At 40.3% G+C, this 12,291-nt stretch overlaps 1 protein-coding gene across 1 annotated transcript in view; it reads right to left on the reverse strand.

Annotated features, from left to right (window-relative positions):
• Positions 1-1,034: 1,034 nt before the first annotated feature.
• The window catches only part of arvcfb (ARVCF delta catenin family member b), a gene marked incomplete at its 3' end in the record, with an annotated part of 335,137 nt that continues 323,880 nt past the window's right edge, over positions 1,035-12,291 (reverse strand). The window contains exons 14-17 of the mRNA XM_034236288.1: positions 10,910-11,037; positions 4,154-4,304; positions 3,338-3,530; positions 1,035-1,146 (exon numbers count right to left, since the gene is read on the reverse strand). Coding sequence (XP_034092179.1) covers positions 1,035-1,146; positions 3,338-3,530; positions 4,154-4,304; positions 10,910-11,037 — 584 coding nt within the window. The remainder of the gene's footprint in view (positions 1,147-3,337; positions 3,531-4,153; positions 4,305-10,909; positions 11,038-12,291) is intronic.

Raw genomic sequence — 12,291 nt, forward strand, 5'->3', positions numbered from 1 at the left:
ATACCTGTACTTTCTACTTCTTACATGTTGAACTCAAATACCTGTACTTTCTACTTCTTACATGTTGAACACAAATACCTGTACTTTCTACTTCTTACATGTTGAACTCAATACCTGTACTTTCTACTTCTTACATGTTGAACCCAAATACCTGTACTTTCTACTTCTTACATGTTGAACACAAATACCTGTACTTTCTACTTCTTACATGTTGAACTCAAATACCTGTACTTTCTACTTCTTACATGTTGAACACAAATACCTGTACTTTCTACTTCTTACATGTTGAACTCAAATACCTGTACTTTCTACTTCTTACATGTTGAACACAAATACCTGTACTTTCTACTTCTCACATGTTGAACTCAAATACCTGTACTTTCTACTTCTTACATGTTGAACTCAAATAGCTGTACTTTCTACTTCTTACATGTTGAACACAAATACCTGTACTTTCTACTTCTTACATGTTGAACTCAAATACCTGTACTTTCTACTTCTCTCATTTCCCAAACAGCTGGTTCCTTTAGTCTGAATGTGTGTTTGATGCGTGATCATTATTCTTTAGAGTCATTGCGTGCCTATTGATTTGAACACGATCCGTGTATCCATCATTTCCTGGTCTTCTCTAAAGAAGAGGGACCAATGGAAACGTTGTCATGTTGCCGTTGTTCAGCATGGAAACATTCATTAGCTAACAATGACATTATTGTTCTATTAATATAAAGGGAGGTCAGGTACTCTTTAAAACAGCTGCTAGTTATGGGTACTTTCTACTGAAGTACATTTCAAAGCCTCTTTACTTTTACTTGAGTAAAGAAGTTTAGTCAGTACTTCTACTTTTACCAGAGTATTTTTAAACACGAGTATCTGTACTTCTACTTGAGTAAAGGATGTGTGTACTTTCGCCATCTCTGCTCAACATGTGTGTCTCTAAATGTTAATAAAAGATATTCTTTAAGAACCTGAGATAACCACATCAGTGCTTACGATGCAGATAATATGTGATGATTTACAAGATGAGACTTCTGTACCTGGAAGTGGCTTTTGTTCCATCCATCCTTGGTCAAAGCATTCCTCAGTTCCTTATAGCTCCAGACCGTCTGCAGAACGTGGGACGCAGCCTTGGTTTCGCGAGCCGATTGGCTGAGAGGAGGCCACAGACAGGAAATGAAGAAATACAAAAACAACAATTAAAGACAGAAACCTAAAATAACCCCAAACAGTGACGCCTGGGTATTACAGCACACAAATCAATCTCTCCATTCAAAGACGCAGAGTCCCCTGAGCTGCTCCAGGGTCTACTTTTTCATTCATAGTGAGATGAGTGCAAATTTCCTTTCATTAGCTACCTCTGAGACGGCAGTATTAATTACATGTGGGTGGGGGCCGCGCTTCAAAGAATGCTAATCTCATGTGGGTGAGAGGAAATTCAGCTATTTGGTCTGAGAGTGAATTATTTTGTATACTCATGCTAGTTAGAGCGACTCTCTGATCAACACTTCACCTCACAAGGACGGGACTTTGAGAAGTGCTCTTGATGTTAAATTAAAAGCAAGGTAGACACACTTCAGTTTGACTGGCTGACACTGCGGTCATTTAAAAACAACTCTTTAGAATACCTGCGTTCATATCTGAGAGTTTTCATTACAAGGTTGTTGTGGAGAGCTTTAGAAGTATGACGACACTCTTATATAAGCAGCAACTTCAGAGACCCCCCCTCTATAACAATGCTTCTGAAAGCCTGTTAATTAATGTGTGGTGTGTTGTCATGTGTGTGTGGGCGCAGCTTGTTAGAGTAAAGCATTGTGGGAGCCATTAGAGACACATTGCATTATCCTCCATGATTTTAAAGGCTCGTTGCATTCAAGGTCACGCAGTAATTATTACACGTGTCTCCACGGTGTTTCTTTACTTGTGGCACGGTTCACATGGATATGAATGCATAGTGTGTGTTTGGCTCACTGTCGGAAATATAATTAGATTGACCTACAGTATTAAATCGATGATAGGAAAACGTGTGTTACAGCATCACTGGGCATAGTGAGTAATTGGGTAAAATATGAACTCTTTAAGGAAGCTTATTTTTGAAAAAAGGCAATAAGTTTTGAGTATTTAATTGTGCATATTCAATATAGGGCGGCCTATGTGTAAAAGGTAGCTTACTTAATACATACATTCTTAAAATCTTAACTTTTGACATGTTGTAAAGTCACATTAATTTGGGATGTACTGTGTACACAGGTGGAAGAAGTAATCAGATAAGTAATAGTAGTGATATTAAATTGTAAGTACAAGTCCTGCATTCATTCACTCATACTTTTACTTGAGTAAAAGTACTGGCATCAAAATATACTTAAAGGTGGGGTAGGTAATTTTGGAGAAACCAGCTCGAGTGCGCTAGAATTTGAAAATACACAGCCGGAAAAAATCTGCCACTTCCTTACAGAGCCCCTCCTCCAACACACACGAAAGCGCACATGACCAATGAGGGCACGATATAAGTTTGTGCACAGATGGAAGGCTGTCGCTACGGCTTCCACTGATGAAGTTTTTTTATGGATTTTTTGTCAAGGCACTTAAGATATTCATTGCTATCGGGAAGTTAAGAGCATTCAATGGAAGATAACAAAAAGTGTATCTCGAGCCGATTCTCTAACTTACCTACCCCACCTTTAAGGAAGCTTATTTTTGAAAAAAGGCAACGAGTTTTAAGTGTTTAATTGGGCATATTCATAGGGCGGCCTATGTGTAAAAAGTAGCTTACTTAATTCATACATTCTTTAAAAATAATGGTTTGAATGCACTTTATCTAGAAATCATAACTTTGTACATGTTGTACAGTAAGTGACATTCATTTGGGATGTACTGTGTACCCAGGTGGAAGAAGTAATCAGATAAGTAAAAGTAGTGATATTCAATTGTAAAAATACTCTCTTACAACTAAAAGTCTTGCATTCATTCACTCATACTTTTGTAAAAGTACTGGCATCAAAATATACTTAACTAACAAAAATAAAAAGACTTGTATAGTGGCCCACAATACAATCATATGATTCTTGATGCATTCATGTGTTCATCAAAGCCAGTAATATTGAAATAATATGAATTACTTTATTTACGGCTGCGGGATATCCTCACTTATAATTATAGGTTATTATTTTTGTATTCGTTTATTTGGATCTTATATTAGTCAAAAATGTGAATACATTTGGTGGAGAAAAAAGAACAATATTGGCTTCTAAAATGTAGTGTAATTAAATAAGTACTGTACTCAAGTTCAGTACTGAATGTACTTCATTACACCCCACCACAGTCTGTATTGATTGAGTCTCACCTGGTCCGGTTGATGGCCACCAGCTTCTCGATGGCCTGCGCCTGAGCGAGGGAGCGGGCGTTCTCCGAGGAGTCGGTCACGATCTCGTGGATGGTGTTCAGGATGGCCACCACCGTGTCCTCCTCCAGGTTCTTAGCCGGCCGCTGCTGGCCCGACGGCAGGTTGCTCACCAGGTCCCGCATGGCATAACTTCCTGTTAGGGCACATTATTTTAAAGGTTAATAATGTTAGTAATAGTGATTCATTTTAAATCTAATCAAGATCACAAAGGAAACAGGTAATTATATCAGGCTTACTATTAAATATGCCTTAACGGGTTTTATAGAGGCGATACGTGTGTCATGCTGTTTCACTAGGATTTCAGACAGCATATTCTTGCTTTGAATACATATACATTATTGTTATTTGCTTCAAAATACTCTATTTAATCAAACTACAGTGGTTAGATTTAACATAAACAAATATAAAAAGAGATTAAGACATTCTTTGGAGGAACTTTGGAAGACGACAAATCGATAAACTCACACTGCTGCATCCTCATATTAGCTTTAAATGACATTTGAAATGTATTTTTGCACAAAATTGGGATTTTTTTACACCATCTCATACAATGGAGTTAAATTACATTTATGGTAAGGAGGAATAAATACAGCCTTTCAAAGTTAATACGCCTGAGTATCGTTTGAAAGATGTTTTAACATTTCCTTTCAGACGCTCCGTATCTAACAACAAAGTCTACAATATGTCCGTCGATTTGGAACCAAAATGCTTCATCAATGATGCCATGTTAAATCAGTGTGAGGCTGTTGTTGGTACCGATCAGGTCCTTGTTGCGGCGGTCGATGGAGAGGTTTCTCAGCGCGATGGACACCGCCCGCACCACCTTATCAGAGTCAGAGCGCAGCAGCTCCACCAGGATGGGAAGACCTTTCTCCTTACGCACCGTGGCTCGGATGTAGTTGGACCACTGGAGGGTAGAAAGAGGGCGGGATGTGACTACTTTTCATAATTTGTAACCTTTAACCTCCACACTGACAGCTACTTCCTGTTGACATTCATGCAGACACGCACAAACCCACCTGGGAGCTGCCCAGCATCACCATACATCTTTTGGTACCACGGGGAACGCTCCACTGAAGGAGCCCAGGTCACCTCCATGAGGACACACACACACACACACACACACACACACACACACACACACACACACCACACACACACACACACACACACACACACACACACACACACACACACACACACACACACACACACACACACCACACACACACACACACACACACACACACACACACACACACACACACACACACACACACACACACACACACACACACACACACACACCACACACTAACTACAAGCTCTGCTCCTTGACTTATTCACAACATCACACAGCGGGACTCTGAATGGACATGTGATATCATTTGTCTTCATTTAAACATCAGTGGGTTTTACGTCTCATTTTTTTTGTTCCATGAAACATTAAGTTTGACATAAAAGGATTTATCTTCTAAGCACTGAGACCCCGAGAGATGTAATTAAGGCAAGGACAGGCCTGGGTGATCCACTAGGTGGCAGTAGTAAGCTTTAAGACAGTGGTTCTCAAACTTTTTTCAATCATGTACCCCCTTTGAAAATAAAATGCAGCCAAGTACCCCCTGATCAGTGCAGAAACAATTTGTTAGGGAAGAAAAGCCTATATAAAGAGGTACAGTACAGCGCTGCACCATCAGTGTCTGATTTATTAAAACATCAACCTTGTAACTGAGAAAAACTTAAATGCTACATTTCAAATGTTTACAATCCATCACTAAATTCATGGCAAACCAATTTTAACATCATGCAATAACACTAAGACGACATTAGTTGCATTGAACTGATCTTTTTAATAAGTTGTAATTACAGTGTAGTGAAACATGGGCTTGAGCTTCACTGAGATCTTTGTCATTCTGACAGGGAGGCAAACTGCAGTTATTACACTTTGCCTTTTGAAATATGTGTAACTCTGTTCATATAAAACCCACTCTGCTCAAACTTCCTTACTTTTCCTAAAATTGGTTTATTTATTTATTTTGGGGTGTGGGGAATGAAGAGAAAACAAATATGAGCATTTTATGAGCATGGGATTTTGACTCCTCATAAAAACATTATGCATAATGCTGCGCTACTTTGCGGCCACAGGCCGTTGCCAAGCAACGCTTATTGTTTAGGTCCTTTGAAAAGCAGGCAGTCAAATAATTAACTAGAACTAGCTAGATCTGATAGATTTGGACATAAACGCGAGAGAAGTATAATCGGACGAGAGAGAGGGATCAGATCAGCTGCTGCTGACGGAGAACACGCAGCTCTGCATGATCACAGCTCCGCCGCTGTGACGGACCGTTGAGCCGAGCAAAATACACTAAGAGTTAGACCTAACACACTTAGCTAGTGTATCTACTCTGGATCTAGCTAAACTAGTTATAAATATATTTATTCTTTACTGTCGGGTCACTTATTACAGGTTCAGCGAGCTGCACGAGACTGACGTGCTGTCAGGAGAGGGAGAGGAAAAGAGAGCACCCCGTTTATTTTTCCCGTGTTATTATCCAGAGTTTCTGTAACCTTTGAATTAAGTAGTTAATCTACTATTAGTAGTTTGTTTAAATGCATTACTTATGTTTTTTTTATCATTAACATAAAATAAATCTCACGTACCCCCTGCAGTACTCCAACGTACCCCTAGGGGTCCGTGTACCCCCATTTGAGAACCACTGCTTTAAGAGACATGTCGATCCAGTGGTAGAGTAATAAGAAGGAGCAAGGACTGAAGAGGATTGAAAGAAGCGGCTCTATCCTCTCAGGGAGCAGGGCATGCTTCGTCCAGATGTGACAGAGTGATGTCACAACGGCTCCAAAGGGGGCTTTTTTTGTGCTACAGAGGAGGAACTTCATAGGGCAAATACAATAAGTCTAGCTAACAATTAAGAGGTAAACACAGGTTGAAAATCAAATAAGAACACAACAAAAGTAGGATTTTTTTTTAAAGAGTCCTCTCCTGCTGATGTTCAGGTGTATATCAGTATGTAGTGTCTCTACTTTAAAGAGTCCTCTCCTGCTGATGTCCAGGTGTATATCAGTATGTAGTGTCTCTACTTTAAAGAGTCCTCTCCTGCTGATGTCCAGGTGTATATCAGTATGTAGTGTCTCTACTTTAAAGAGTCCTCTCCTGCTGATGTTCAGGTGTATATCAGTGTGTAGTGTCTCTACTTTAAAGAGTCCTCTCTGCTGATGTTCAGATGTATATCAGTATGTAGTGTCTCTACTTTAAAGAGTCCTCTCCTGCTGATGTTCAGGTGTATATCAGTATGTAGTGTCTCTACTTTAAAGAGTCCTCTCCTGCTGATGTTCAGGTGTATATCAGTATGTAGTGGCTCTACTTAAAGAGTCCTCTCCTGCTGATGTCCAGGTGTATATCAGTATGTAGTGTCTCTACTTTAAAGAGTCCTCTCCTGCTGATGTTCAGGTGTATATCAGTATGTAGTGTCTCTACTTTAAAGAGTCCTCTCCTGCTGATGTTCAGGTGTATATCAGTATGTAGTGTCTCTACTTTAAAGAGTCCTCTCCTGCTGATGTTCAGGTGTATATCAGTATGTAGTGGTCTCTACTTTAAAGAGTCCTCTCCTGCTGATGTTCAGGTGTATATCAGTATGTAGTGTCTCTACTTTAAAGAGTCCTCTCCTGCTGATGTTCAGGTGTATATCAGTATGTAGTGGCTCTACTTTAAAGAGTCCTCCTCCTGCTGATGTTCAGGTGTATATCAGTATGTAGTGTCTCTACTTTAAAGAGTCCTCTCCTGCTGATGTTCAGGTGTATATCAGTATGTAGTGTCTCTACTTTAAAGAGTCCTCTCCTGCTGATGTCCAAGTGTATATCAGTATGTAGTGTCTCTACTTTAAAGAGTCCTCTCCTGCTGATGTCCAGGTGTATATCAGTATGTAGTGTCTCTACTTTAAAGAGTCATCTACTGCTGATGTTCAGGGTGTATATCAGTATGTAGTGTCTCTACTTTAAAGAGTCCTCTCCTGCTGATGTCCAGGGTGTATATCAGTATGTAGTGTCTCTACTTTAAAGAGTCCCTCTCCTGCTGATGTCCAGGTGTATATCAGTATGTAGTGTCTCTACTTTAAAGAGTCCTCTCCTGCTGATGTTCAGGTGTATATCAGTATGTAGTGTCTCTACTTTAAAGAGTCCTCTCCTGCTGATGTCCAGGTGTATATCAGTATGTAGTATCTCTGCTTTAAAGAGTCCTCTCCTGCTGATGTTCAGGTGTATATCAGTATGTAGTGTCTCTACTTTAAAGAGTCCTCTCCTGCTGATGTCCAGGTGTATATCAGTATGTAGTGTCTCTACTTTAAAGAGTCCTCTCCTGCTGATGTCCAGGTGTATATCACTATGTAGTGTCTCTACTTTAAAGAGTCCTCTCCTGCTGATGTTCAGGTGTATATCAGTATGTAGTGTCTCTACTTTAAAGAGTCATCTACTGCTGATGTTCAGGTGTATATCAGTATGTAGTGTCTCTACTTTAAAGAGTCCCTCTCCCTGCTGATGTTCAGGTGTATATCAGTAGTAGTGTCTCTACTTTAAAAGAGTCCTCTCCTGCTGATGTTTCAGGAGTATATCAGTATGTAGTGTCTCTACTTTAAAGAGTCCTCTCCTGCTGATGTTCAGGTGTATATCAGTATGTAGTGTCTCTACTTTAAAGAGTCCTCTCCTGCTGATGTGCAGGTGTATATCAGTATGTAGTGTCTCTACTTTAAAGAGTCCTCTCCTGCTGATGTTCAGGTGTATATCAGTATGTAGTGATGTTCAAAAAGCTCTTAATTGTTCTCATACTGCCTGTGCTGCATCACCTCTTTTCACCCTCTGTCTGAAACCAGAGCCCAGTCTGCTCTGATTGGTTAGCTGGCCAGCTCTGTTGTGATTGGTCAATCGCTTAGAGATATCCCGCCCCTTAGCCTATAATTTACAATGTGTAGGAGCGCTAGCCAATAGGAGTGCGAGTGTTGGATATTGATGTGACTATTTGACTGAATGCATGCACAAAAGCGTATTGAACACATTACGGGAAAGGGAAAACCGCCCCCAAAAACACATAATAGGGCGCCTTTAAAGATAATTCAGTCATTCTGATCAGTCCAACAGGAAAAAACCAAAAGGAACAGAGGATTTCTCCTCAAAATGCTCACCTGAGCTGAAAATCACTACTGCTGAATTATTAACGCTGAATGAGAGACTCTGGGCTGAAACTCTAAAGAATTAGTGGAGGCGTTTTTCCCCTAGAGAGAGAGGGGGGGGGGTGCTGCTGATTCAGGACTGAAGGATGTGTTTATAGGCTGACACACGGGTGTAAAGAGAAGCTCTGCCTGCTGGAAATAACACGAGTGACCGCTCCAGTCTGAGGTGCTGCTCGTAAACTGGCATCTGACAACTAGCCTTCCCTGTTGATAACTCACTGAGAGCAGACGGCCTCTCTCTGCTCCACAGCAGCCGCTCTAATTGGAATAAAAGTCTGATCCTGTGTGAGGAGGCTTTTATATCATCCATCATCAGAGGCAAACATCTCCAGAGGAAAGTTTGGGCTGCTTCAGTTATCTAACCCTTATCTGTTCGTGTCATCCTTCTTATTTCACGGCTTGTTTGACTCCTGGAAACTGATTGGTTTATTTTGAAACTCAGCGATCTGCTATTTTTTGATAACAGACCGTTGCTAAGGACACTCTAAACTCTAGATTATGTGCAGTCATGTGAGTTTTCAGTCTGATACGATCAGAAAACACAGTCTGAGACTATTTCCTGTTTACACACTGCTTATATGATTTGAAGAGACAGTGCATCAACACGTACGCCGTGTCTCAAATACCTCTGTACTTTCACCTTTTGTTTTGAGTGCATAGGTGTTTTTTCTGTGGCACAATGCACTTTGAGTACCCAGATGACACAGAGTCAAAGAGTTGAGGTGAAAGGAGGGCTCTTCTCACACTCTCGCCTAACGGAAGTTACAGACCTGGTTGAAAGAGCACTAAGCAGTTATACCAATGGGTTTTCACACTATTTAGGCAACATACCACTATACTGGTGCCAAAAAGAAGCCACCGTTATTTTAAAGGGTTAATTGAGTAGTCTGTAATGTTTTGGTACTGCATACAATCATTGCTAGCTAGCTGGTTAAACATGGCTATCGTCACTTGAAGTCAAAGCAGCTGAGTGTGATTTAAGACAACACTACTGAGTCGAAATTGACATGAACAAGTGTTCAACCCACAGAGGTGGGAAGTAGTGGAGTACAAATACTTCGTTACTGTACTTAAGTACATGTTTCTGATATCAGTACTTTACTCCACTACTTATTTTTCTGATGACTTTTTACTTTCTACTTCTTACATGTTGAACTCAAATACCTGTACTTTCTACTTCTTACATGTTGAACTCAAATACCTGTACTTTCTACTTCTTACATGTTGAACTCAAATACCTGTACTTTCTACTTCTTACATGTTGAACTCAAATACCTGTACTTCTTCTACTTCTTACATGTTGAACACAAATACCTGTACTTTCTACTTCTTACATGTTGAACTCAAATACCTGTACTTTCTACTTCTTACATGTTGAACACAAATACCTGTACTTTCTACTTCTTACATGTTGAACTCAAATACCTGTACTTTCTACTTCTTACATTTTGAACACAAATACCTGTACTTTCTACTTCTTACATGTTGAACACAAATACCTGTACTTTCTACTTCTTACATGTTGAACTCAAATACCTGTACTTTCTACTTCTTACATGTTGAACACAAATACCTGTACTTTCTACTTCTTACATGTTGAACACAAATACTTGTACTTTCTACTTCTCTCATTTTCCAAACAGCTGGTTCCTTTAGTCTGAATGTGTGTTTGATGCGTGATCATTATTCTTTAGAGTCATTGCGTGCCTATTGATTTGAACACGATCCGTGTATCCATAATTTCCTGGTCTTCTCTAAAGAAGAGGGACCAATGGAAACGTTGTCATGTTGCCGTTGTTCAGCATGGAAACATTCATTAGCTAACAATGACATTATTGTTCTATTAATATAAAGGGAGGTCAGGTACTCTTTAAAACAGCTGCTAGTTATGGGTACTTTTTACTGAAGTACATTTCAAAGCCTCTTTACTTTCACTTGAGTAAAGAAGTTTAGTCAGTACTTCTACTTTTACCAGAGTATTTTTAAACACGAGTATCTGTACTTCTACTTGAGTAAAGGATGTGTGTACTTTTGCCCTCTCTGCAGACCGACGACCCGTCAGTGTAATAAGGAAGTATCCAGATTGATAAACCCTAAACCTCTAAACCCTTCAGACTCTGTATTCCTGCACCTGCTACTGAAAGGTCAACCATCAGGACAGACTTTGCAAAAATACAACATGTGTGCAAATACAATCTAACATTCAGACAGGACATAGTGTCCTCGTGTTGTGCCCCTCCAACCCCCCCCCCCCTCCTCCTCAGGGACTTACGGTCCACTGTCCAGCGCTGAGGTTCTGCAGAGCGCCTGCAGCCGCCTCCAGGGTGTTGTAGTTCTGGCTCTCCGTCAGCAGAGACAGGTACAGCCTCACCACTTCAGGCTGATACAGCAGCTCGAAGCCTGCAGGGGGAAACACACACACACACACACACACACACACACACACACACACACACACACACACACACACACACACACACACACACACACACACACACACACACACACACACACACACACACACACACACCACACACACACACACACACCACACACACACACACACACACACACACACACACACACACAGGTTAGACTATCTGGCAAAAGACAGACAAGCCAATTAGGCTGAGTGAAGGTACCGGCAGTACCAGAGTGCTGGGTTTTATCTCGGACCATGGGGAGGGTTTTTTGGCGAAGGGAAACAGGGTAAGAAGCTTGGGTTTCCCATAATGCACCATGTCTCTGGGACAACCTTAACAAATGCAACAACATTAGGATTGCAGCTAATTGCACGAAAAACAGGTCCTTTTTTTTTATTCATGTGGAAGACTTTTCTTTTTTTTGTCGCTGCCTTTTATTGAATTAAATATCCATTAAAACAAATGCTGGAACGGTGCTTAGAAGGTTTAATAAGCATTATGATTAAATATACTTATAAAGGATGAGAGGACAAGAAGGAGAAGTTATTGATCCGACCAAACCCAGAGCCACTACAGTCGATAATTAGGCCTTTCTCTGATGGAAACGTAATGACATTATCAGCTGTTAGACAGTGCAGGCTCACAGAGAGACATTAAATCATATTCATACAGGGTCGTTCTTATTTTGCACAACTTCTTAAGTGCTTTACAAGGGATCAACAAGACGATTCAATTAAGCAGAAGAGGGGGGGGTTTCAGAGCGAAGGTTTCTACTGTCAAGGTCACGTTGAGCTGCTATCATCTCTGGAGGGAGGCATGCATCTTGTATGGCGGGACGCATTAGCCCCAGGAGGGGGAGACATCTCGTCAGACTTTAATGGCTTCAGCAAAACACCTCTCTGCTGCTTTTAAGGAAACTGAAGGCACATTTTGACGACTATGTTCGAGTGTTGTTTTACATAAATCTTAGGAAGTAGTTATGGTTGAGATGGAAAGGAAATGTTTTTAGAGTGAGAAATCAAAAACAGTTCTTCAACAATCTGAGGCTCGGTAGTTAGAGGTAGATGTGTTGGAGTGTTTTATAAGTTGGTTCACACATACAAGGAATTTGCTTTGGGGTAAAGTAGTTTATCCATTACCACAGCAAGAGGAATTACGTTTTTAAAAAGGAGCAAATATAGAACAAAATAACTATTACAAAATAAAACAAGAAATGTTTAATAATATATTA

The sequence above is a fragment of the Gymnodraco acuticeps genome, unplaced genomic scaffold (assembly GCF_902827175.1).
Source record: "Gymnodraco acuticeps unplaced genomic scaffold, fGymAcu1.1, whole genome shotgun sequence".
In the NCBI taxonomy this organism is placed as follows: Eukaryota; Metazoa; Chordata; class Actinopteri; order Perciformes; family Bathydraconidae; genus Gymnodraco; species Gymnodraco acuticeps.